A 27,366-nucleotide genomic window follows, 5' to 3' on the forward strand; every position below is an offset into this window, starting at 1 on the left:
AACAACAAAAAAACTTTACTTTTCTATGTTGAGCTTTTTCACCCGTTTCAACCTTCCCCGGCTGTTTTCAGAGGTTTGTTTTTATCCGCCTCAGATCTTCAGTAGTTCCTGTGAACGTCTCAGAGCGGAGAAAGTAAACTATTGAAATGAATTTCTCACTTTTCTTTATTTGGATTCAAACCTTCTTATCCCGACCAAGACGACACTAAAACATTTGGGACTTTGGACCTTCAGCTGTGCAACAAGGGCCTTTCAGAAACTTCCTGTATGCTTGACTTTTATTCTGACAGCTGAACGGATATCTCCAGAGCTTCCGGTGTGTCAGACTTTTATTCTGACAGAAGCTCCCGGATGCCGCCTCCGCTTCCGGCCTCTGGCTCGGCGTGTCTGTGAGTTGTTTGCGGGACTTGGGCGGCAGTTCGTCGGCTTCAGGGAACATGAGCGACTCGGGCCTGTCGGACGAAGCGGCGGCGGCGGCCTGCAAGGACGGAGCGCCGGTCACCAAGGTAGCGCCGGGCCTGCGCCCTTTATCGGACACTCCGTCGGTCCTCCGGGTCTCTGCCGCTCGGCCGTCCCGCTGCTCTCGCCCTGTTCGCGGCTGCATGCCGCCCCGGTAGCCGGTCTGTGGAGGGAAGCCGAACCTGAACCAGACTGACAGAGCCGGGGCGGCTCGGTTCGGAGAGCCTGGCCGCTCGGTTCGGTTCGATTCGGAGAGCCTGGCCGCTCGGTTCGGTTCGGTTCGGTTCGGAGAGCCGGGCCGCTCGGTTCGGTTCGGTTCGGAGAGCCGGGCTTCAGGACGCGGATTCATCTCAGAGGGAACCACTGAGTTTTCTGTCTCAAACTGCTAAACAGTGAAACTGAAGGAGGACAGGATAGAGAAGGTTGATTCATGGCGAGAGACGTTAGTCAGCGCCGTTAAAGAGAGTCAGGCAGTGGAAGCGAAGCTGAAATCTTCAAATCCTGTTGCACGCCCTCAAAGTTGGAGTAAAACGAGCTGAACAATGTGTCTGACGGTCCGGAGGTTCTCTGTGTGTCCTGCTCCTCCCTCCGTCACCATGGTTACCTGGTGGTTTTTACTTGGGAATCATTCACAAAGTGTTCTCCTTCCTGTTAGCGGAGCAGTAAATCAGATTTAATGTCCAGTTCATTCTCCTGGATTGAAAAGCTGCAGGCTGTGAAGGTTCTGATTGGACAGGAGGAGGAAGTGATGTTTTTACGTCTACAGGAAGTAGCAACCTCCACTTCCTGCTGTTTTCTTTTTCTTGATGAAGAACTTTGGCAGCACAGCTTTAAAGAGCTTCGCACGTTCATTCTGCTGTCCTCCACTCTTCATTACATCCGTCTCTTCTAAAGCGTCAATGAACAACTCGTCTCGGTTCGAGCGCTCGGCTTGCTTTGGGCGGCCATCTTGGAATCTGTGCGATGGCGAGGGGACGGCAGAAGGAACGTAAAGCTGAGTGACGGCGGAGATATTCAGTTTGATGAACCTATTTGGATTGGACTTTAATTTGAAATCTTTTTAATTTGTATTCAGGTGTTTACAAGACCATTTTAAAATGGAATAAACTTTTATTCTGAAATCACGATGAATTAAAGCTGTCACGTAAAAACGGCCAGGGTGTGTGTGATGAACTGTCCTCCTGGGGTTGGACCAGCTGGACTCGTTGGAACGGTTCCAGACTGAGTGGAACCTCTGCCCTCTGCTCTGTGAGACGGATGTGTGAACCAACAGCTGGGAGTCAGACATCTTCAAATATAGACACACACACACACACACACACACACACACGATGTGAGCGGAGCGATGCTCCTGTCCTGTCAGGAGCTGAACCAGGACTGGGCGAGTGTGTGTTCCAGTCACCACCGTCCCTTATCACTGACTGCACGGCTTCACTTTTACTTTGAAGGAGTTCCACTTGTTGTGAAGGTCTGTGAGTGTTTCCTCTGGAGGACGGAATGTGTCGACACCTGAGTGAGATGTGGAGAGGTCAGAGTTCACCGCTCTTCTCAGAATACAGCAGCGTGGAGTGTGTGTGTGTGTGTGTGTGTGTGTGTGTGTGTGTGTGTGTGTGTGTGTGTGTGTGTGTGTGTGTGTGTGTGTGTGTGTGTGTGTGTGTGTGTGTGTGTGTGTGTGTGTGTGTGTGTTCACACAGCAGCTCCTCACCACTCTGCACAGCTCAGGGTGTTTGATGGTCACAGCAGATAGAGGTCGAGGACCAGGTCTAGCCCCAGGTCCAGGTCTATGTCCATGTGCAGGTCCAGGGGTCAGTCAGTGTTTTCCCAGCACATCCAGGCTGGTAGTGAACTGCCATGTTTCCACTGTGTGGAATACAGTATGGTCATGTAATGATAATAATAATGATAATAATAATAATGATGCAGTGGTTTCATACAGCGCTGTTCTGGACACTCAAAGACGCTTCACACTGCATTCTTCATCCTCTGCTCACTGGGTGGAGCTGAGCTGCTGCTGTGGCCACAGCTGCCCTGGGGGGGGCAGACTGACGCCATCGGCCCCTCCCACCTCCAACCACTCACTCTCACACAGGGTTTGCGCTATAAAAAAATGGCACCGGCCAGCGTGACCAGCAGGTTTTCAATTTACCAGACAAGTGCTTGACTTCCCGGTCAAATATTATTGGGGGGGTACACTTTTCAAAGGGCCCCGCTCTCGCTTGTCAAATTTTGTGTTCTAAACTTCAATAGAACGGGAGCGGAATTTCTTCAAAGATTTGACCAAAGATCAGGACATATATATCAAGTCTACTCACCTGTACAGCAAGCCTGTAAAAAAATCTATTCCTGTTATTAAGTGACAAAGCCATTTAAAAACATAAATAATTTGGTCCTAGAAATATTTGTTCTATTTTCAAAGTAAAGTTGTGTAACACCCTGAGTGGACTGTTTACAAAAACTGATGCGTGAATGAGTGAGGAGTCAGACGGCGGCGTCCCGGTCAGCTCCCCAGTAGTGACGGTCGGATCGGCACCGTGACAGCGACTCACCTGGCTCTGCAGCTCTGACCCTTTCTCCTCTCAACTACTTTGTTCAGTAAAAAAGTCTTTAAGTTTCGCCTGTTTCCACACGTGTCTCCCGCTGTATTGTTGTTGTGCTGCGCGCTTTGTCGGAGTAATGAAACACTGCTGCAAGTTTAGTTCCGCCTGAAAAAAAGAGTTTTTTTATATATATAAACCAGGCTTATTAATAAAAGTAAAAATTCGGGGTTTTATTGTTGTTGTTTTTTTTTATATATAAAATGAGGTGGAAACTGCCTTTTTTAAATTCAAACTTTGCTTGGATTGAATATTCAAATAAAAATTGAGCTTGGAGGGAATATTTTTCACCGGACATTTTGACCGGTGGTGTTAAAATATGTCGGACTTTTACCGGTCAAAGTCCAGTAATCACCGGATAACGGAAACCCAGCTCTCACACTACTTTCATACTTAGGCAAGGTGGGTGAAGTGTCTTGCCCGAGGACACAACGACAGTTTTACGCCTGCGGGAGTAGGGATTGAACCGCCAACCTTCCCGCTATGAGACGACCCACTCTGAGCTACTGTCGCCCCATGTGATCATACAAGGGGTACCCACACGAAACCGGAATTTGGTCAGAAAACAATAATAATAATGAGTTTCGACTTCTGGCCGTCAGATGTGCTGCAGGTAAGCCTCGTGCACATCTGTGAGAAATCTGAGCTCCCAGAGTGACGCTGACGCCTGTCAGGCGCTATTTATAGCAACACAGTGCAGCGGCGGTCTGCGATTTTTCCAAAATGGCGACATTGACTGTGAAGCCAGAGCAGCACAAACATTAAATTCTGCTTTTTGCTGGAAAAACAGCAGCAGAAACACTCAGCTTGTTGCAGCAAGCCTACAAGGATGCTGCTCTGGGGAAGACTCAGGTCCATGAGTGGTCCGGGGGTCTGAGAAGGGCCAGATGTCGGCGCGTCAGGTCCGCTCAGCCGTGAAAACAATGCTGAGCTGCTTCTTGGCTGTCCAGGGTCTCGTCCACAGCGAGTCCGTCCCTCCAGGTCAGACTGTAAACCAGGACTACTACAGGAAGTCCTCAGACGCTCCGTGAGGATGTGAGGAGGAAGCAGAGCGTCGTGGCGGAGTGGAGCCGGTTGATCCACCACCACAGAGCGCCAGCGGACACGGCGCTGCGCCTCACGCAGTTTCTGGAGAAGAATGAGATGAATCTCCTCTCCCATCCGCCTGATTCTCCAGATGAAGCCTCCAGTGACTTTTTCTTGTTCCCCAAGTTGAAGAAGCAGCTGAAGGGACAGCGGTTTGCAGATGTGGAGGAGGGGACAGAAAAATCACAGCCGGTCCTGAATGACACAATTACACACAAGTCTGACGACGCATTGGTGAAGTGGGAGGCACGGCTGGAGCGCTGCATTAATGTGGATGGAGATTATTTTGAAGGCGACGGTGATGTTTTATTTTGAAATGTCAGAAATAAAAAGTTACAGTCAAATTCCAGGGACTTTTGGGTACGCCCTCGTATCTGTCCAATCAGAACGGGTCCTGTTGGTCATTTTGATTCAGGTGTTCAACAATGTTCAAAGTGTGTTTTCCTAATTCAACCCGGGTCCTGAGCTTCGGTCAGTCCACTGGGGTTGTCATAGTAACCATGAAAATGAGTTACCAGGCTATGAAGAAGCCCACCGCAGTGCATTGTGGTCCACCGTCACCTGACCTCTCCACGGTATGGGGCAGAACGCAGCTGGTACCTTACAACCAATCGGCTTCCTCCGCCTCCAGAGGGCGGGGCCACCCTGGAGCCTCCTGCAGGCCCTGAGGACACGGTCCTGTTAGAGCCTGGGGACAGACGGCGCTGTTCTGTCTGGTCTTGGTGATTTTCTCTGGGTTCTCGCATGCTCCTGAGCTTCAGACAGTATTCCACGCATCCTCGTCACAATCCTCAGTGCAGCTCCAGAAATCCCAGACTCCTGATGGATGATCACTGGCCTGCCCCCGCCCTGTGGGGGGGGGGTTCAGGAATGCTCCAGACCCCGTCTGCCAGCGTTCCCTGTGAAAACCAAACCTCACCACGGGTCTTCGTTAATTCTGGCCGCTGCCTGAGCACCTCAGGGCCCCGAGGGTCCATATGGTAAAAACAGATCAGCTGAAGAAGGAGCGAGAACGTCAAGACGTTCAAAAACTAACAGGAGAACCTTAAAATCCATCCTGAAGCAGACAGGAAGCCAATGCAGCGACTGAAAAACCAGTGTAATGTGGCCCCGCCCCCCGGTCCTTCTCAGCACTACGCTGAGTTTTGTAATAATTGTCATTTCATTCATTTCATTTCTTTTATTCTTTTCCATGGGAATGCAAGAAGAGAAAAGAACATCAACAAATGGATACAATTTATAAGAACACAAAATACACACATCCCACGTACCAGAGCAGGAGTAGGATGAAGAGAAGTCTTTTTAACTGCCACCCCAGTCTTTTTTCCAAACTCAAACAAGAAAACAAAAAACCTCCGACGGCCACAATCAATCTATAAATCAATCACATCATTATTGTTGCTCCTTTGCATAAAAGTTAAATATTTTTTCTTTAAACTTACATTTAAACTGCAAAATGTTTGAACTTTGTTTCACAACTTTTTCCAAAGAATTCCTTTTTTTTACACCTGCGACAGAAACACACATTCCTTTCAGAGTCGTTCTTGCAGAATTATGTTTAAAATCAAGATTTGTTCTACTTGTTCACTGTTCAAAATAAAAAGTGTTTGCAAACCACAAGGTGGCAGGAATCTTTGCTTTACACATGACTGTTAATGTTTGTGCATCAATTAAATCCTTAATTTTAATAGTCCTGACTTCAGAAATAGTTTTGTTGATGCTCTTTTGGAGCAACTTTATTAATTATTCTAAGAGCCCTCTTTTGAAAAATAACTAAAGGTAATAGATGAGTAGGATATACATTACCCCAAACCTCCAAACAATATATCAAATATGGTCAAATTAAAGAACAGTATAATATTCTCAATGCATTATAATTTAACAAATGCTTAACTTTACTCATCACACCTATATTTCTACATATTTTCTTCTTTACGTGTCCAATATGTGACTTCCATTTCAACTTGTCATCAATGAATACTCCTAAAAACTTAAATTCAGACACTCTTTCTATACAATTTCCATTTAAATTCAAGTTTACAATTTCTGAACTTTTTTGATTTGAAAACAACAAACTTTGTTTTACTTAAATTTAACAATAATTTATTTTTATTAAGCCATTTCTGAAGCAGGACCATTTCTTCCTCAATCGTTTTTATTAATGTTTTTAAATTATTTCCAGACACAAAAAATTTTGTGTCATCTGCAAAAAGGACAAAGCGCAACACTTTTGAAAATTCACAGAGGTCATTAATATATAAAATAAAAAGTTTGGGGCCTAATACTGAGCCTTGTGGAACTCCACACTGAATTGTTTGTAGTTTAGATTGATAACCTCCAAATTCAACATATTGTTGTCTATTTTTTAAGTAACTAGCGACCCAATGTAATGCAATGCCTGTAATTCCATATTTCTGTAGTTTGGATATCATTATTCCATGGTCCAGCGTATCAAATGCTTTTTTAAGATCAATAAAAACTCCAGTTGTGTGATTCCTGTTAGCTAATTGTGTAGTAATGTCCTCTGTGATTTTCAATAATGCCAAAGCTGTTGAGTGACGACTCCGAGAGCCAAACTGATTTTCATGTAACAACAAATGTTTTTCAATAAAATAATCAAGTTTTTTAACAAACAGCTTCTCCAAAATGTTTGAAAATTGAGACAGTAAAGATATTGGCCTATAATTTGTAAGACATGTCTTTCACCTGATTTAAAGAGAGGAATAACCTTGGCTACCTTCATCTTCTCTGGGAACACCCCTGTACTGAATGACTAATTAAATATGTAGGTTAGTGGACTTAATATGCAATGTATACTTTCTTTAATAATGAACATGTAGACCATCACTATCACATGATTTTTTTACTTTTTAGTTTTGAAACTGTTGCTATCACTTCATTCTCATCAATTTCACCTCGATACAGAGGCTGCAGGACTCTGCTCTCACTGTTGGAACTTATCTTATCATCGTCTGGAGGAATTGATTTTGCAAGGTTTGGGCCTACATGTCACAAAAAAAGAATTAAATTCATGTGCCATTTTCTCTGCATGAATTTCCACATTTTGTTCATTTATTAAATAAGAAGGTTGACAAATAGTCATTTTGCTGTAGGTTTGAAATCCTTTTTTTTTTTTTTTTTTCCCCACACCAGAGAGCAAGGCATTACAGTAATCTCACCAACACTTACAGGCAATAAAAGCATGGCGCCTCCTGCTGGCCTGAAAAAGAAACGGACGACACTGGCTATATTCTGAAGATGATAAAAACCAATCTGAGTTATATTTTTAATATGTGGAATAAAATTCAGCTCAGAGTTGAGAATTGCTCCCAGGGTTTTAACAAATTGTTCGGGTTTAAAACCTCGTAGTTCAGGTAAAGTTTTCTCTCTCTGGCCTTCGGGACTGATAACTAAAACCTGTTTTTTCCTGGTTGAGCTGCAGGAAATTCACTGACATCCATGACTTCATGTCTGAGATACTGTTAAGAATACTGTTAAAAATGGTTTCTGTTTGGCTGTTCTACTCAGCTGTTCATCGCCGTGTCTCTGGATGAGTCAGGACCCTGAGTCATCCAGAGGCACGGCGATGAACAGCCGAGTATCATCAGTGTAACTATGGAAACTGCTGAACAGCTGAGTATCATCGGAGTAACCATGGAAACTGATGCCGTGTCTCCTGATGACGTCCCCAAGAGGAAGCATGTAAAGGTTAAAAATAATGAGACCTAAGATTGAGCCTTGGGGAACTCCACATCTAATTTCATGGGTTCCTGAGGAACATGTATCCATACTGACGTAAAAACATGGATCTGTGAGAAAAGAACTGAACCAGTTAAAGCTGGTGTCCGGAGTTTCCATTCGTTTCCAACGTATGTATCATTTTTCAACAGAGCTTCAATGTGTCAGTCTGGTTCCATACTACAATATATTAGCATAAAGCAATATAAACATTTATTTATGAGCCCCGCCTTCGTCTCATAGACCCCCATGTTATCCGAAAAAGCGCCGGTCAGCTTCAGCCAATAGATTTCGAGCTTCCGCCTTGTCGTGCCGTCAAAGTGTGGAGCAGCCAGAGAGCACGTCGCTCGCCCAGCAGAGGAGAGTTTGCTCTGCAGCAGATATATCCACTGTCTGCTGAACATCCACCGGAAACAGCTCAACATGGAGGATGCTGCAGGACTCAGAGGCTCTCATTTTCACCCGACAAATACTTCGCGTGCACAATTAAAGGGGCGTGGCTTGGTCGCTCATGAAAGCAGAGGGAGGGCGGAGCCTCCAGACGTTGGATTAAAAAAAACCTCTCTCTTTCAAAACTCCGGACACGAGCTTTAAGAACAGTACCAGAGAGGCCCACCAGGTGGCTCAGCCACTTTATTAAAATGTGGTGGTCTACGATGTGGAACTCAGGTCCAGTAGAACCAACACTGGCCCAGTTTACATGGTGTTTTTTCAATCCGATTGTAAACAATCGTATTAAAGGAGTGTATTCATGTACAGCGTACTAAGCGATCCACGATGAATCCTCGTTCACCAGGACCCTGGTGAACGAGGATTATACGGCATCCTGTGACATGAGGACAGAGTCTCACGAGGACCTTCCAGTCTTCCTCTCTGCAGCAGCAGTCCTCAGACCCAGCAGAGAGTTTTATCTGCTGATCTCTCCTCAGATAATGTCCCAACATCTCCATGATACCTGCTGAAGGAGCGCTGCTCCCTGGCCGGAGCGCCGCCGCCGAGCGCCACGTCTCGGTGTGAGCTCTGCTCCATGCCGATGTTTCTAATTAACTGGTGCCTGTGTTAACTTGTGACCAACAGGCTGAAACATGTAGACGTTCTGGAGAACGTCGGCTATCGACAGTTACAGTGAGTGTGTAGGTTTACAGTCTTTAGTGAGTCTTACTTTAACAACTGCTGTAATCAGAAGGTGTTCACACAGACCTCCACCGTCATTCGTTAACACGGGAACCAGTTAATCCATAACACCAGCCAGCGATCGCTCGTATTCTGCTACGGAGCTCTTTATACAACTCACTGTTGCTCGATTTGCTGTCCTTCTCGCCTCTCCAATGTTTTTTCTGTCGGGGGTTTTTATTAAAAAAGTGTTTTTCCACCACCGTGGCGTTCTCTGCTGGTTTTCTGACTGTGCTGCTTCCCTTACTGACACGTCACATGTTACTACGTACGAGGGAACGCATGCGCAGAACAAACACTCCCCTGTTTAATCCACTCCGCTGTCAGGCGCGTTTGTAAGGGACACGGAGCGGACTGTCGATTGGAGTAGACCACCTTGTACAGTCGGCTCCAAAATACAGTCCGCTCCGAGTGAAGCGGATCCACTCGGTGTTCACAAGATGCATTTACAATCCACTCCACGTATAATCAGCTTATACGTGGTGATGTAAATGTGCCCACTGTGACTTTTTGGAATCTAAGTTCCACCAGATGTCTTTTAAAATCTCTCAAAGGGCCGTCTCGGTGCTGTGGTTCACTCTAAAACCAGACCAATGTCCTTCTAAAATGCTATTTCTGATTAAGAAGTCTTTCACTTGGTTAAAAACCAGCCTTTCTAAAACTGCACTTTAAAACAGTCAGCTGGATTCAGTCTGTAGTTATTAGGAACGTTGGGTTCTAAATTGCTCTTCTTCAGAAGGGGCTTCACCACCGCCGTTTTAAAGGAAGACACCCGTCTGAAGAGAGCAGTTCGTGAAATGTAACAACTGTTCCTCAAAGAACCACAAAAAGACATTACAGTGGTGGGAATGGGATCCAGAAGGCAGGTTGTTGGTTTAACTTGGAGAAAACTGGACCAGGAGTCCTTCATCACCCAGGTCCAGACTGTCCAGTGTGTCCTCAGACATGGACAACGGTTCAGCTGTGTCCATGTTGGGGTAAAAGACCGGACCTGATGTCCATGACTTTAGTTCTGAAGTGGTCTGCACAGTTCTCACAGAGAGCGTCTGCCGGAGCCTGAAAAGCTTTATCATTAAAATTAGTGCCTGTTAAAGTGTTGAAGATGGAGAAGAGGAACCGGGGTTGTCTTTATCCTCTGAGATCAGTTTGGAGAAGTGGGAAGTTCGCACCGTTTGACTGAGTTATCATACGTTTGGAGTAGTAGTTGTAAGATCTCGTACTGAGCAGTGAATTCAGATTCCCTCCATCTCCTCTCAGCTCTCCTGCAGCTTCTTTTTAACGTTCTGACGGTGTTGCTGTTTCTCCATGGAGGAATGGGTTTCCTCTTTATTGGTTTGTTGTTTTCAAACCCATTGGAGGAAAAAAAAAAAAACACCCATGTAAACAGGGCCTGCGGTTCTGCTGTTGGGATCCCCAACCATGGCCATGGACCGGTACCGGGCCACGGATCATTTGGCACCGGGCGGTCCTGACCTGCCGTCCTGCCAGTCCACGGTGGGGGACCGCTGAGAGTTCTGGTGTAAAGGGACCATAGATTTCAGTGTTTTCTTGAAATGGTTGCCGCCGGAACGCGATGTCAGACCGTGGACGAGTTCCTGCTTCCTCTCTGGAACCAGGCCTGTGAACCGAGGACCGCCGTGGAGAACGCCCTCCTTATCTCCCCCCTGCAGTCCGGCCAGTCTCTGGGCCTTCTGACAGCACTTCCTGTCAGACCGCTCCACTCGTCTGCAGCAGGTCCCACTGTGGGCCGTACCATCTGACCCCCCCCCCCCCCCCCCCCATCAGTTGGTACAGTCCAAACACACTATGCTCCTGGATCCTGGACCCTGTCTGTAATTTAACCTCTGGCTCTGGATGCTTCGCCCCGCTTGTCTTTACGGAACGGGCTTTAGGTTGAGATGTCCATGGAGCCTGTAGGGGACGAAGGACGTCCTCCTCTTGTTGTCTCTCGTCTTCAGTATGACGCCCCACTGGACTGTGGCTGTTCGGTCCTGACGTGTGCTTCCTGTCCCCCCAGGACTTCATGATGCAGCAGACCATGCTCCGGGTCAAGGATCCTGTCAAGTCTCTGGATTTCTACACCCGGATTCTGGGAATGACGTGAGCCTGATCTGTCTGGAGGTTCTAGCTGAAGACCAGCAGTCTGTTGACACTCTCTCTCTCTCTCTCTCTCTCTCTCTCTCTCTCTCTCTCTCTCTCTCTCTCTCTCTCTCTCTCTCTCCCCCCCCCCCCCCAGGCTCCTGCAGAAGTTCGACTTCCCGTCCATGCGGTTCTCGCTCTTCTTCCTGGGCTATGAGGACAAGAAGGAGATCCCAACGGACGTGAAGGAGCAGACGGCCTGGACGTTCTCCAGGAGAGCCACCATCGAGCTGACGCAGTGAGGCTCTCCGGGTGGTCTCCGGGTGGTCCCCGGGTGGTCCCCGGGTGGTCCCCGGGTGGTCTCCGGGTGGTCTCCGGGTGGTCTCCGGGTGGTCTCCGGGTGGTCCCCGGGTGGTCCCCGGGTGGTCTCCGGGTGGTCTCCGGGTGGTCTCCGGGTGGTCTCCGGGTGGTCTCCGGGTGGTCCCCGGGTGGTCCCCGGGTGGTCTCCGGGTGGTCTCCGGGTGGTCTCCGGGTGGTCTCCGGGTGGTCCCCGGGTGGTCCCCGGGTGGTCTCCGGGTGGTCTCCGTTCCGACCCTCTAACATGTCTGTCCCTGTCTTCCAGTAACTGGGGCTCCGAGTCCGATGAGAGTCAGTCTTACCACAACGGGAACTCTGATCCGCGGGGCTTCGGTGAGACTATCTGCTGCTAGTTCTGACGGGACTGGGACCAGGACTGGGACCAGGACTGGGACCAGGACTGGGACCGGGACTGGGACCAGGACTGGGACCGGGACTGGGACCAGGACAGGGACCAGGACTGGGACCGGGACTGGGACCAGGACTGGGACCAGGACTGGGACCGGGGACTGGGACCAGGACTGGGACCGGGGACTGGGACCAGGACTGGGACCGGGACTGGGACCAGGACAGGGACCAGGACTGGGACCGGGACTGGGACCAGGACTGGGACCAGGACTGGGACCGGGGACTGGGACCAGGACTGGGACCGGGGACTGGGACCGGGACTGGGACCGGGACTGGGACCGGGGACTGGGACCAGGACTGGGACCGGGGACTGGGACCGGGGACTGGGACGGGGACTGGGACCGGGACTGGGACTGGGACCGGGGACTGGGACTGGGACCGGGGACTGGGACCGGGACAGGGACCAGGACTGGGACCGGGACTGGGACTGGGACCGGGGACTGGGACCGGGACTGGGACCGGGACTGGGACCGGGGACTGGGACCGGGGACTGGGACCGGGGACTGGGACCGGGACTGGGACTGGGACCGGGGACTGGGACCGGGACAGGGACCAGGACTGGGACCGGGACTGGGACCAGGACAGGGACCGGGACTGGGACCGGGACTGGGACCAGGACTGGGACTGGGACCGGGACTGGGACCAGGACTGGGACCAGGACTGGGACTGGGACCCAGACCGTGCTGGCCTGGTTGTGACGGTCTGCTCTGACAGGACACATCGGGATCGCTGTGCCTGATGTTTATGCAGCCTGCAAGTTGTTCGAAGAACAGGAGGTGAAGTTCGTGAAGAAGCCAGATGATGGTGAGATGTTCTGGGTCACCTCACACACACACACACACACACACACACACACACACACACACACACACACACACACACACACACGCTCAGTCTTGTATTTCTATCCTTGTGGGGACCTTCCATTGACTCCCATTCATGTCTAGCCCCTAACCCTGACCCTTACCCTAACCCTAACCCACACCACAACAAAGCCTAACCCTAAAGAAATGTTTTTGCACTTTTACTTTTTTCAGTAACAACAACATGGTCAAGAAAACACTGTTTCTCCTACTTAGGACCGGAAAAAGGTCCCCACAAGGCACGTCGTTCCACGTTTTGCTATCCTTGTGGGGACATTTGGCCCCGACAAGGATAGAAATACAAGAACACACACACACACACACACACACACCCCTGCTGCAGCAGCAGTTGGGTTTACATTATAAACTAGAGATTCCGCTTCCTGATGCTGAGTTGTTACTAAATGCTGTCCAGCCTGCTGTGAGCTGCTCTCCATCTTCCTCCTGTAGTAATGTGCTGTCTTCTGCCTCTCTGCAGGTAAGATGAAGGGCCTGGCCTTCATTCAGGACCCCGATGGTTACTGGATCGAGATCCTGAGTCCGAACAACATGGTTTCCATCACCTCCGCCTGAGGCGTGTGCTTCAGGCTCTCCGGCTCTTCTCATTGGCCGAGCTGTGGAGTCGGCGCTCTCTCCTCAGTTTGAATGTGATGCGGGAAGCGGGCGGTATTACTATGTAATGAAAACAAAGCCACAGCGGAAAATAAATGGATCTTTGAGTTAAAAATCAAAAGTTTCCTCATTTTCTGTTTTTCTAGAATAAACGCTGAAATGTTGACGCTGCAGCATCACAGTGGAAAGAAACAGTCCTCATCTCTCTGTCTGCCGTCTGGACAGAACCGAACCACTGAAGTGATGGAACAGTGTTGGTCGAGACCGGTCAGGACAGAGGAGCCAGAGGAACACACACACACACACACACACACACACACACACACACACACACACACACACACACACAGTCGGTCGGTCCCTCCAGTGTTAAAGCTGTGTGTTAGTCATCACCGTATCGCCTCCTGTCAGGTGCACCGAGGCCAGAAGTCTTCCTGTGTTGTGAGGAGATGATACAAATTTGTGTGAAAGACAACAGAGGTCAAAGGTAAAAGGTCAGAGCAGGGTGTGTCCCTGAACTGTCCTGAGGACAAACAGCCTCGATGAGAGAGGAGGGTGGAAGAGTGTGAGGTTTGGTTTGAGCAGGAAGTGGTCCAGCAATGGGGGGGGGGGGGGGGCCTCTGGCAACCACGAGTGTCTGGGAAACTCTGCATTTGTTTGATTTTGTGACGCCATGAAACGCAGCAGAACAAATTAAAAAATGACTGAAACAGAACAGAACGGAATCTTCATGGTCCAAAAAACCAGACAGCATGGCGACAACATTCAGTGCATAGAGACTAAAAAAGGACAAGGAGGACATAAATACATGAGATTGACTGGAATAAAATGTACATAAAGACACAAACAACACCAGACCAGACACGTGACCAGCTGGAACGGTCAGGGTTCAGGTCGGCTGACTGCAGACTGGAGCCAAGGCTGTGCAGGATCATTTCTTCCATTCAGTAATTCTGGAACATGAACAACAGCTCAGTCTGTTCAGGCTTTTCTTGTCCTGTAGCGCCTCCCGGAGGCCCAGATCTATTTGTTATTTAATGCACAGAAGAATCTTAGTGGACAAATTAGTTTAAAAGTAAAAACGGTAACACTTTACTTTAAGCACCCGGTATAACACATTATAAGTAGTTATAAACACTCATAAATGATCACAATGCTTTATAACCCTCTATACAGCATCGGGTTAGGGTCAGGGTTAGGGTCAGGGTTAGGGTCAGGGTTCGGTCCTGATGTTATAAAGCATTGTGATCATTTATGAGTGTTTATAACTGTAGCTATACAGTGCTATAATGTACTTATAATGTGTTATACAGGGGGGCTTCAAGGAGAGTGTTACCATAAAAACTTCATCCTGAAAGAAAAAAAAATCCAGTTCATGACACACATCAACTCCCTTCCGGGTCGCAGTCAGAGTCCTTAGCAACCAGCATAGCAACCAGCACAGTGACCGCTCTGCAGTGGAAACACGTAGAAATGAAAAAACTGCAGATCACATCCATAAACGTGTGAAACCATGAAGATAAAGTGAGTATTTCACTCTAGAGAAGCATTGTGTAAATTACAATACAGAGATTTCTCTATTCTATTGTTTTTATTGTGGTTCATCATTTGATCTGTTTCAGAAACTACTTTAATAATAATAATGATGCATTGGTGTTGCGTTGGACATCTCTGCTCCAGTCTCTTTCACCGGTTGCCAAAGAAAAGTTCATTATTCCCATGAGAGAAGAGACGGACCTCCATGTTTCTTTCATCTGGGAACTCACACAGACTGGATTTATTTACGCATATAAAAAAAGGCGTCTCAGTGCACGCAGGCACACGTGATGATGTCACTGCGTCAGCTAGAACGTGGCTTTGCTGCATGTATTTTCAAAAATAAACTTAACACTCCCACTCAAAGACGTGTGGAGCTTACTGTGGTGATAAACAAAAATAAATATACAAACTGAAAAACATTTCAGGGGTAAGGAGAGTTTCAAAAACAAAAACAAAACAAACAAAAACTTGAAACATTTCCATCTTTCAGTTCACATCACTCTCCAAATAAATACCTTCTGAACTTCTCCAACTTAGCCTTTGTCACTGGCTTGGTAAAGACATCAGCCACCATGTTTGTAGTACAGCAGTACTCAGTACTCAGCAGTACATCTTCCCTTCTGTGTGTGCAGACCGAACAAAGTGATATTTTATATCAATGTGTTTGCTTCTCTGTCTGCATACTGGGCTTTTGGAGAGAGCGATTGCTCCCTGGTTGTCCTCGTATATCCTGACTGGTACATGCTGATTTTCACTATCCATCCCTTTAAGTAGTTGTACAAGATACATACTCTGTAGTAGTAGTAGTAGTAGTAGTAGTAGATTTATTCGGTCAGTATGGAAAAAGAATAAACATTGTAACAATTGTGTACGATGATGGCATCATCATCATCATCATCATCATCATCATCATCATCGTCGTCTCCATCCACATAAGTTATTATCATCAGCATCAATAACAACAACTCATCAAAATCATCAACTACATCATCCTGTGACCGAAGGGTTCAGGCTGAGGTCAAAACTGATTTTGCCTAACCCTTTTCAACCAAAACAAAATTTTCCATATTTCATAGGAGAAAAGGAATAAAAGAGAAAAAAAAACGTAGGCAAAAGACAAAGACAAGAAAAGACAAACAAACGGGAGAAGAGAAAACCAGGCTAATATCTATCGATATCATTTACAAGATAAGAGGAGTCCATTCAAAATCATTTTGGTTATTTTAGTTTATTTTCCCTGGGATTGATATTTTTCAGGAGTTTATCTTTTCAACTGCTTTTTAAATACTTTCAAGGTCTTGCATGTTTTTATACCCTCATCAAGTTCGTTCCACTCCCATTACTGAGATACATTTGCATTTTTTATTTGTTCTTACCCTATTTTGTTTTTTTTAAAATGCAAGAGCCCCTAAGATTAGAACAATTCTTTCTATGTTCGAACATACTTTGAATGCAGTTTGGAAGATTATTATAGTATGCTTTGTAAATGACAGCTAATGTATTTAGATCAATAATGTCATATATTTTTAATGTTTTTAACGCCACAAAAATGGGATTGGATGGTGCATAAAAATCAGCGTGACTAACAATACTAACTGCCTTTTTTTGGAGTAAAAATACAGGGTTAATATTGACACTATAATTATTTCCCCATATTTCTGCCCCATAGGTAGGATATGGAAGGACTAGGGAATTGTATAATAACATAAGTGAGTTTTTATTTAATACTGATTTCATTTTTCCTATTACACCAACATTTTTTGCTAATTTTGACTTTATAGTATGTATATGTTGCTTCCAACAGAGTTAATCATCGACTGTAATGCCTAGAAAGTTACTGGCCTGCACACGCTCAATTGTTGATTCATTGACATTTAAATTGATGTTGCTCTTTATTGTCTTATTTCCAAAGATAATGTATTTGGTTTTACTCCGATTCATGGACAGCTTATTATTGTCAAAATATTCTTTAAGGAGTGTGAGCTCATGGGCCACTGTGGCCATGAGCCTGTGCAGGTCATTACCTGAGCAATAGAGACTCGTATCATCAGCATACAACAGGCACTTAGCATCATTTAATACATCAGGTGCGTCATTTATGTACAAATTGAAGAGTTTGGGACCCAGTAAAGAGCCTTGCGGAACTCCATGTGTCATGAGTTGTTTTTTTGAGTTGACGTCGTTATAGTGTACATATTGTTCTCTATCGCTGAGGTAACTGTTCAACCATGCAGCAGCAGTGCCCCTGATGCCGTCTCTTTGAAGCTTTTCCATGAGTAATACATGATCGATGGTGTCAAAGGCTTTACTTAAATCAATAAAAACACCTACAGTATATTCTTTGTTGTCCATTGCAGTGGCAATGTCTTCAACAAGAGTCATGACTGCCATTAGGGTTGACCCATCTGATCAAAATCCGAATTGCTGATCACTTGAGAAGACTGTATTTTTCAACAAATTTATCCATCCTATTAACAAATAATTTCTCCAGGATTTTAGAGAATTGGGACAGTAGGGACATTGGTCTGTAGTTAGTAAATGAGTGTTTATCACCGTTTTTATATATAGGGATTACTTTGGCTATTTTCATTTGTTGTGAAAAAATACCAGTGAGAAAAGATTGGTTACAAATATAGGTGAATGGTTTGACTACAAAATGAATTATATCTTTTATAAATGTCATGTCTATGCCACAGTGATCAGTTGATTTTTTATTCTTAAATTTATTTACAATGTCTATTATTTCCAATTCATCCACGTCTCTTAAAAAAAGAGAGTTTAAGGTGTGATTTTTAGTATTTCTGGATTCTACTTGTACATTCTTGGAGTGTTTGATTGTATCAACTAATAAGGGTCCAACATTTGCAAAAAAATCATTAAAGTCATTAGTAATGTCTTTGGAGTCCGTAATTTCATTATTATTATTAATAAAATAATGGGGAAATTCCTTTCTTTTCTTACCATTTTTGATTATACTATTTAATATTTTCCATGTTCCTCGAACATCATTTTGATGGTGCTCCAATAACTTGTGATAATATAATTTCTTGTTATTTCTGATTATACTGATCAACTTAATTTGTTCAAATCAACGATATAAAATCTAAAAATGGAAACGTAACTTGTGGGGTTCCTCAAGGATCCGTCCTTGGACCAGTACTCTTTCTTCTTTATATCAATGACATTGACGCTGCTTCCAGCTTATTGAAATGCATCTTGTTTGCGGATGATACTACTTTGTATTATGCTGGAGACAATATAAATGAAGTATTAGAAATTGTGGAAAAAGAGTTTCAGAATGTTATAAAATGGTTCAACGCTAACAAACTATCTTTGAACATCAGTAAGACCAAATATATGATTTTCAGTTACAGAAGGAAAGACGTTGACACAACACTGACAGTGGAAGGTATAGAGATCAAAAGAACAAAGGAAATGAAGTTCTTAGGTGTATTGCTGGATGAACAACTAACATGGAAATCCCATATAGAGCACATTAAAACTAAGATTTCTCAAACCATTGCTGTTCTGTACAAATTGAAAGAGTCACTTCACAATAATTCTTTGTTTCTGTTGTACAGTTCATTGATTATACCATATCTGACCTACTGCGTTGAAGTCTGGGGAAATGCTTGTAAGACCTACATTGAACCACTCTTCCTCTTACAGAAACGAGCGATTCGTGTGGTGAATGGAAGTGGTTACAGAGACCACACTAACCCAATATTTATAAAATTGAAATCCTTAAAAATTAAAGAATTGGTAGAACTCAACCTTCTTAAAACAATGTATAAAGCTCCCCGGAAAAAGTTACCATTTAATTTACAGAATAGATTTGCAAAGCGAGACAGTCAATATAGATTAAGAGGAACTGAAGTTTTCAAACGACCGGAATCAAGAACCAAATTGAAAGAAAGATGCATCACAACAAAAGGAATCCATTTATGGAATAAACTTGACAGTGAAATGAAGAGGTCTCAGTCCATTCACATCTTCAAGAAATGTTTAAAAGCACAGTTATTGGGAGGGAACGACTCTGTTTTAAAGAATGGTCAAACTTAGAATTGATTGTTTCTTTTGAAAATATTTCATTAAGGTTTTTTTTTTTGTTTTTTTTGTATTTACATTTTGGGAAATGGTTGTATTTGATCTGTAATTATTTGTGAAATGGTCGTATTGGTATTTTGATTTAGTGAAATGGTTGTATTGAATTTTGCATTTTTTTTGTGATATGTTAACAAATCTTGACAAATTGTCATTTATTTTATGTTGATAGGGGCAGACATCATAAGTCTCACTTCTTTCTGTTCCTTTTCATTTCTTGAATGAAACAAATAAAATCAATCAATCAATCAAAAAAAAAAAACTTATTTTTATATGTTTTATACCTCTGTTCAGTAACTTTAGTTCTATATTTTATGTATTGTCCGTAAAGATCATTTTTTTTCTTACAGGCATTTGCTGTGCCACGTGTGATCCATGGCTTTTCCGATTAAACTTTGTTTTTGACAATATGTTTTTTTAATGGACAATGTTTATCATATAGGTTAATTAGAATAGATTGAAAAACGTCATATGCTTGATCAGGGTGGGGGGTGGCGCAGACCTCCGCCCATGTTTGATCAGGCCGGTCTGCCTGAAGGGCAGCCACGGCTGCAGGTGTTCTGTGTCTCAATGCTTTGTGGGTTGCTGCTTGTGAGACGTGTGTCTTTGGTACAAGTTGATGAAAAATGCCGAAAATGGGTAAATGATCACTAACGTCAGCCACAAGTAAACCAGCTGTGATTTCTCTATCTATGTCGTTAGTGAAAATGTTATCTATCAAGGTGGCTGATTTCACTGAAATTCTACTGGTTTGAGGATCAGTGGAAAAAGATTGTCGGCATCCATTGTAGAAATGAAGTCAGATGTTTTTATACTATTATAAGGATTCAGAAGGCTGATATTAAAATCCCCACAGATAATCTTATTCTTATTTGCCTCCATAAACAGCTTCCCAATGTTTTGGTTCAATGTATCTGAACAAGAACCCGGCGTTCTGTACACACAGCTTACTTGGATTTTTTTATAGTCTTCAAGTTCAATTTCGACGCTTATTCATTCCATGATCCCTTCAATGGAGGTGGTTTTACTTTCAACCAACCTACTTCTCAAATTTGAGTCAACATACAAGGCAACCCCCCCCCCCCACTTCTTTTCCCATCTCTATTTAATATATATAATTCATATCCATTCAGTTTGACATCTAACCCTTTTTTGACCTCTACCCATGTCTCAGACAAAGCAATGACATTGAATTTTTTAAACTTATTAAGGAATGCTTTTATATCATTATAATTTTTGTAAAGGCTTCTACAGTTTATGTGTATAACTGTGAAGGCATTGTCTATTTTGAGCTTATTGAATTGTTCATTATTATAATACTTACAGCTGTTCATTGAGGGAGTAATATAATTGTTATCCAGGTCTACGTCAGAACCAAACTCATTGCTTTTGTAATCCATAGAATCAAGTGTGTCTAGTTGTAGATTGTCAGAGTGTGTGTAGATCACTAGTATATGGCTCATATTTATCATCATCAGTTATGTCAGAGTCACCCAAAATACCCCATGCATCATTTAGATTCTCATCACTGTTTGTTATCATACAGTATAATCGAGGTTGTTTACTATGAGATATACGATGATGAAATAGGATTCACACACACATCCACACACACAGTACAGACATACACCAAAGATTTCACAAGAACTTCCAAACACTGTGTGCTGGGAGTGTTCAGATGTCTTCAGTCTGTCAGAGAAAAAATCAACAAAAAATCCAATGGACCACTGACTTTCGACAAAAATCTTAATTTGCTGGAGTCTCATTTTTATATCGTTCAACAACAAAAAGGAGCAAGAGGAAAGGAATGTTCACAGCCTTCACAAAGTGACAGTTTTCCCAGCCAATGTGAAAAAACTAAAAATGGTAATGTGGTCCTCCATCCAGACTGTAAGTTTCTGCAGATGTCAGGTTTGGAAAGAATCTGTGGCATTACTCGCGCTGGTCGAGGTCTGTTAGTTCTCTTACCAGAATTACTGTGGCTTGTTCAGGGGTCCTTTCATTTGAATGAATACTTTACCATTCCTCGTCCACGCTGCTTTGATCTTGTTGTTTCTTTTCACAAGGCGAGCATTTCTTGCGATCTCAGCGATCTCCTTGGTGAGGTGTTCGTTCAGATAGACGTCTGAACCCTTTATTTCCTTCCCTGGCGTAGATTTTATGCTTGCGGTTGACGAAACGCAATATCACAGCAGGCTTTGTCTCGTCTCTCCTCGGGAGAGTGTGGCACGCCGCGATATGGTTCGCGTCCACGATGATGTCCTTTTCGGCTAGAAAACGCAGCACTTGCCTTTCCAGGGTTAGCAGATCGGCGGCGTCCGCGTCCTCGCTCACATTTCTTCCGTTCTCTGTCGCTCTCGCGTACGAGCGAGGTCTAACATCAAGCCCGGTGATAATCACATCCTCCATTCGAGTGTATTGCTCCAGATTGTCAATCCTCCTTTCAAGCTCGGCTATAGTTTTGTCCTTTTCCGCGATTGTTAGCTTGAGTTGTTTGACTTCATCGAACAGCTGCATGAGCTTGGTCAGCTGTTGAGTTACTTTCGTCAGCTCACCCGACATGCTGTCCAACGATTTACGGATTTCCTCCATTCCTCCGTCATTTTCATTCCCCTGTGCTTTCTTGGGTGGCATTATGTCGGTTTTCCATTAATTTTCGGTTTACACACGGCTTTGATTGCAGAAAACTTTGCTTTTGGTTTATCAGAACGCAGCGGTCTCACTGGGTGCCGCCATCATTCATTCAGCAGACACAGCACACTTCCTCCCCTCTCACTCTCCTGTGTAGTGGACGCCAGTGCAACATACTCAGCTTCGCAGGTGGATAGTGCCACTGTTGGCTGTTTCTTGCTCTTCCAGGATATAACTGGACCATTCTGACTTAAACTGAAACAATATCCAGTTGTGCTCTTCCTGTCATCCTTATCTGCTGCCCAATCAGCGTCACTATCCTTCAAGCTTCAGATGTTTTTCACTTTTCCTGTAGTGGAGTTTCTGAGCCATAGTACCTTTTAAGTACCTCATCACATGTTTGACTGCAGTCCAATGCTGCTGTTTTGGCTCTGCTAGGTGTTGTGAAAGTTTACTTACAACCCAGCTCAGATCAGGCCTGGTACATGTCATAATGTAGATCAAACTTCCTACCATCTCCCTGCATCCTGTTGGGTTAATCACTTCACCCTCGCTGTCAAAGTTTAACTCTTGTTCACAGGGTGTTGATCTTGGTTTACATTCTGACATTCCAAACTTTGCCAGCATCCTCTCGATGTGTTTCTTTTGAGTCATTCTGATCTCTCCCTTTCTCTGATCAAAGTTGACACCAAGGAAGTGTTTAAGTGGACCCATATCCTTCATCTTAAACCTTCGCTTCAACATTTCTTTCACATCACTGAGTAATTTGTTGTTACTCGCTGCAGTGATTAAGTCATCAACCCAAATTAACAGGATCACTTTTTCATTCTCAGACTTTCTGCTGTAGACACAATGATCAGCATCATTTTGTACAAATCCATTCTCTGTGAGATGATCGTGCAGTAACATGTTCCAGTTACGCCCGGATTGTTTTAGGCCATACAGTGACTTGTTGAGTTTGCACACCAAATGTTCACCTGTTTCTGATTTCACCTCAAAACCTTCCGGTTGCTCCATATACACTTCACAGTCCACTGGAGCGTGGAGGTAGGCAGTCTTCACATCCATGTGGTGCAGGATGAGATCCTCCTGTACAGCGACCTGCATGAGAGCTCCAACACAAGTCATGTTGGCAGTTGGGGAAAATGTCTCTTTGTAGTCGATCCCTTCCACTTGACCATATCCCTTTGCAACATACCTGGCTTTACAGGGCTCGGATCCTTCTGGGCTTTCTTTCATTGTCTATACCCAGCGGCCTCCCACTGCTTGTTTGCCCTTTGGCAGTGAGGTCAGAGTGAAAGTTTCATTTTCTGTCAGAGAGTTCATCTCCTCTTTCATGGCATCAGCCCACATTTTTGACCTCTCAGAGTCCATTGCTTCCTTGAATGTTTTAGGTGTGCCGTAGGCCACCCGGTACAAATAATCAATATTTCCCCCTTTGACATCATTACACTCAGCTTTACACTGGTACTCTTTTAAATACGCAGGTGCTTTTCTTTGCCTCTCGGGATACCTTCTTTCTCCCTCTTCTTTCTGAGCACTCTCAGTCCGAGCCACACCTGTTTCAACATTTTCCTCTACTCTGGACTCTTTACGCTCTTTAGGCCTTGATCCACAATCCTCTGTGGTGCATCTCCATAACACTCAATGTCACCCCTCATGTCACAACCTGTCTGAGTCTGGCTGTCAGTGCTGCATTTGGTGACGGTTTTTATTAGCCTGTGTTTTGAGATGTTTCCTGTTTCAGGGAAATACACATTATATGCTGCACTGTATTTGTCATAGCCAACAAAAATTCCCTTATCACATCTGGAATCCAGCTTCTTCTTGTCCTGTTTATATGCGTAGCATTCAGAGCCAAAAACCTTCATGTTTGATAAGTTCGGTGTTTTTCCTGTGAAAACACAGTAAGGTGTTTGTTGTGACACCTGTTACGGATCTGAGCTGCGGTTTGCACAGCATGTGTCCACAGATGCTTTGGGAGGTTACTCTCCAGTAACATGCATCGTGACATCTCAGATAAGGTTCTCCAACCCCTTTCTGCAGTTCCGTTTTGATGTGGTGAGTAGGGTGCACTTGTCTCGTGCCTTATCCCTTTACTCCTGAGTAAAGACTGAACTCCTGCCCGGTGAATTCTGTACCATTATCGGACCTGATGCATTTTATCTTTCCATGTGGAGCTACATCTGCAATGAACTTTTCTGTAGCTTTTGTTGTGCCACCTTTTGTTTTGATAAAGTAAGGAAAAATCATCCCACTGTAATCATCAGTAAATGATACAGCATACCTGTATCCATCTTTATCTGCTGGTTCAATGGGGCCACATAAGTCTGTGTGTACTCGCTCTGGCACTGTTGTGGCTTTAGCATCCGCCTGTCTGTTTCTGCCTTGTGTGAACTTGCCCTGTGTGCATATTTCACAGTTTTGATTGGTCTTGTCATGTTTCCCTTTTATCTTCATCCCTTCAACCACGTTTTCTAATTTTGCAACATCATCAAAATTGCAGTGACCCAGTATTTTATGTCACGTCTGGATATCATGACAACTAAACACTCCATCAACATGTTCAGCCTCTGCTGTGGTCAGGTAGTACAGCTTACCATCTTGAATTTTGTGCCATCTCTGTGGATCAACCAGTCATTGCCATCTTTGAAGTGGACCTCTGCTCCGTTGGCTGTGGCTGCTTTGACTGAAAAAATGTTTTGTGGAAACGATGGGATGTAGAGTACGGAGCCCCGGACATGACATGGTAAAAAAAAAATTAAATTGTGGCCACGAATTACTAATTCGTTCCCTCGAAATAATTAAATCATTCATATACTGAACAGTCCAGTAAAGTTAGCAGCATATTGACAGATACGGACTTTCAGTCTCAATAACTCTTTAACAAAACGTCAGTAACATACAAAGGGCGCTGCATCCCATCGTTGTGAGGTGGACAATATGCTACAAGCTCATTTTTATTAAAATGATCTGTTTATCCTTTCCTGCGTAATGCTCACGGAGGATCTCCAGAGCTTTCCTTCCGTCTCGTTTAGCGTCTCTCATGATCAGCGACAAACTCTTGTTGTCCAGGCATTGCACCAGCTCAGCATATGCCTCTCCGTTCTTTGCTTCATCTTCTTCGAGAGCCTCATAGTCATCAGCGGGTATCTGCGGGTCTTCCGTGATGACTTCTCTGAGGCCGCGCAGCTCCATGTGCGCGAGGAACCTCGTTTCCCAGAGCTCGTAACTTTTCTCCTCTCCATCAAACAAAAGTCTGAACCATCTTTGGCCTGCATGACTGGGCCCACAGCCTGTTGCATTGGACATCTCTGCTCCAGTCTCTTTCACCGGTTGCCAAAGAAAAGTTAATTATTTCCATGAGAGAAGACACGGACCTCCATGTTTCTTTCATCTGGGAACTCACACAGACTAGATTTATTTCTGCATATTAAAAAAAAAGCGTCTCAGTGCACGCAGGCACACGTGATGATGTCACTGCGTCAGCTAGAACGTGGCTTTGCTGCATGTATTTTCAAAAATAAACTTAACAATTGGTTTCATACAACGCTTTTCTGGACACTCAAAGACACTTCACACTGCATTCTTCATCCTCTCCACACTGGGTGGTGGTAAGCTGCTGCTGTAGCCACAGCTGCCCTGGGGGGGGCAGACTGACGCCATCGGCCCCTCCCACCTCCAACCATTCACTCTCACAACTTTCATACTAGGCAAGGTGGGTGAAGTGTCTTGCCCAAGGACACAGCGACAGTTTTACGCCTGCGGGAGCGGGGATCGAACCGCCAACCTTCCGGTTATAAGACGACCTGCTCTACCAACTGAGCTGCTGTCTCTCCAAACTTTTAAGATTTTCTTATATTTTGAAAATCAGACTTATTTAAAGCTCGGGTCGACGATCTTGGAAAACTAGCATGTAGCACGAATGTAGCGTCTCCCCAAGGCTCCGCCCAGCTCCCACCCACGTGCGGAAGCGCCGCGCTCACGGAGTTTGTGATCTCCTCCAATGTTATTAACCTTTCTGACTGCTGCACACAACGCGCATAGCAGCGCAGCGCGCCGCTCCGCTTCCTTCTATTTTTCACGCGAGCCGCGAGCGCCGAGAGCGCCTTGGCAACGCGCTCTGAACCAGGGCCAGTGCACGCCATTGAAATGTACGCACAGGGGGCTGGTAGAACGGCAAAGGGATTTGGTTGGTTCCTGAAGAGCGGTCCGCGCCTTACGATTGGTCGGAGTTTTTACTGTCCTTTGGCCGCTACAGTGGTCAGATTTTTTCCGCACCTTTTTCCGTCCACATAATGTATTGACTTCTCCCAGGGGGGAGGAGCATTTCACTCAGTATGACAAGAAGTGCTTTTGGACAACATCGTCTACCCGAGCTTTAATGCAGAGAATCATATCTGGTAAAATGTAACAATGAGGTGCAACTCACTCTGCTGGAAAAAAAAAGAAAAACAAAAACACCCTGTCAGTCCGTGACACCTCTGTGACACTATTAGAATGGCCTCTAGGAGGCGCTTGAGTTTAAAACATATCCCGTGGTTGTAATTTGAGTGTGAATTAATGACCACTGTGGTGGTTTGAGTTGGAGGGCTTGTTGGTCTTATTAGAACTGTCTGAGCTTGCATATCCATTGATTGATTGACTGAATGATTCAGTCTGATTTTGGCACTTCGTATTCAGCTTTTCTATTCATCTTTATTTATACAGCACCGCTTACAACACAGTGATTTCTAGCAGCTTTTACAGAGAAAACCCAACAGATCCACATGAGCAAGAAGAGAGTGTGGAAAGAAAAACTCTCTTTCAAAAGGAAGAACCCTGCAGAACCAGGCTCAGAGGAGAACCCTGCAGAACCAGGCTCAGAGGAGGAGAACCCTGCAGAACCAGGCTCAGAGGAGGAGAACCTGCAGAACCAGGATCAGAGGAGGAGAACCCTGCAGAACCAGGCTCAGAGGAGAACCCTGCAGAACCAGGCTCAGAGGAGAACCCTGCAGAACCAGGCTCAGAGGAGAACCCTGCAGAACCAGGCTCAGAGGAGGAGAACCCTGCAGAACCAGGCTCAGAGGAGAACCCTGCAGAACCAGGCTCAGAGGAGAACCCTGCAGAACCAGGCTCAGAGGAGGAGTACCCTGCAGAACCAGGCTCAGAGGAGAACCCTGCAGAACCAGGCTCAGAGGAGGAGAACCCTGCAGAACCAGGCTCAGAGGAGGAGAACCCTGCAGAACCAGGCTCAGAGGAGGAGAACCCTGCAGAACCAGGCTCAGAGGAGAACCCTGCAGAACCAGGCTCAGAGGAGGAGTACCCTGCAGAACCAGGCTCAGAGGAGGAGAACCCTGCAGAACCAGGCTCAGAGGAGGAGAACCCTGCAGAACCAGGCTCAGAGGAGAACCCTGCAGAACCAGGCTCAGAGGAGGAGAACCCTGCAGAACCAGGCTCAGAGGAGAACCCTGCAGAACCAGGCTCAGAGGAGGAGTACCCTGCAGAACCAGGCTCAGAGGAGGAGAACCCTGCAGAACCAGGATCAGAGGAGGAGGCTTTCTGCTGTTCCGGTTGGGGAAGGGGACAGAGAGAGAAAGAGAAGATAGGACAGACAGTTCCATTTCTTGTATCAACAAGTGAAGCAGAGCGGGGATCTGGTTCCACATGATGGCAGTCCGGGGTTCAGGAAACCACCTGCACCCACTGGGTCCAGGTCGTCTCATTCAGTCAGTGGATCAGCT

General features: G+C 45.3%; 1 protein-coding gene across 1 annotated transcript; it reads left to right on the forward strand.

Moving 5' to 3' along the window:
- The first annotated feature begins 337 nt into the window (after positions 1 to 337).
- On the forward strand, positions 338 to 13,483 carry LOC115391705 (lactoylglutathione lyase). Its single transcript, XM_030096040.1, has 6 exons — positions 338 to 506; positions 11,068 to 11,150; positions 11,287 to 11,427; positions 11,752 to 11,819; positions 12,609 to 12,698; positions 13,236 to 13,483. The coding sequence occupies exons 1-6, from the start codon at positions 438 to 440 to the stop codon at positions 13,328 to 13,330; spliced, it is 546 nt and encodes a 181-aa protein (XP_029951900.1). The 5' UTR covers positions 338 to 437; the 3' UTR covers positions 13,331 to 13,483.
- The last annotated feature ends 13,883 nt before the right edge of the window (positions 13,484 to 27,366 follow it).

The sequence above is a fragment of the Salarias fasciatus genome, chromosome 1 (genome assembly GCF_902148845.1).
Source record: "Salarias fasciatus chromosome 1, fSalaFa1.1, whole genome shotgun sequence".
Classification (NCBI taxonomy): Eukaryota; Metazoa; Chordata; class Actinopteri; order Blenniiformes; family Blenniidae; genus Salarias; species Salarias fasciatus.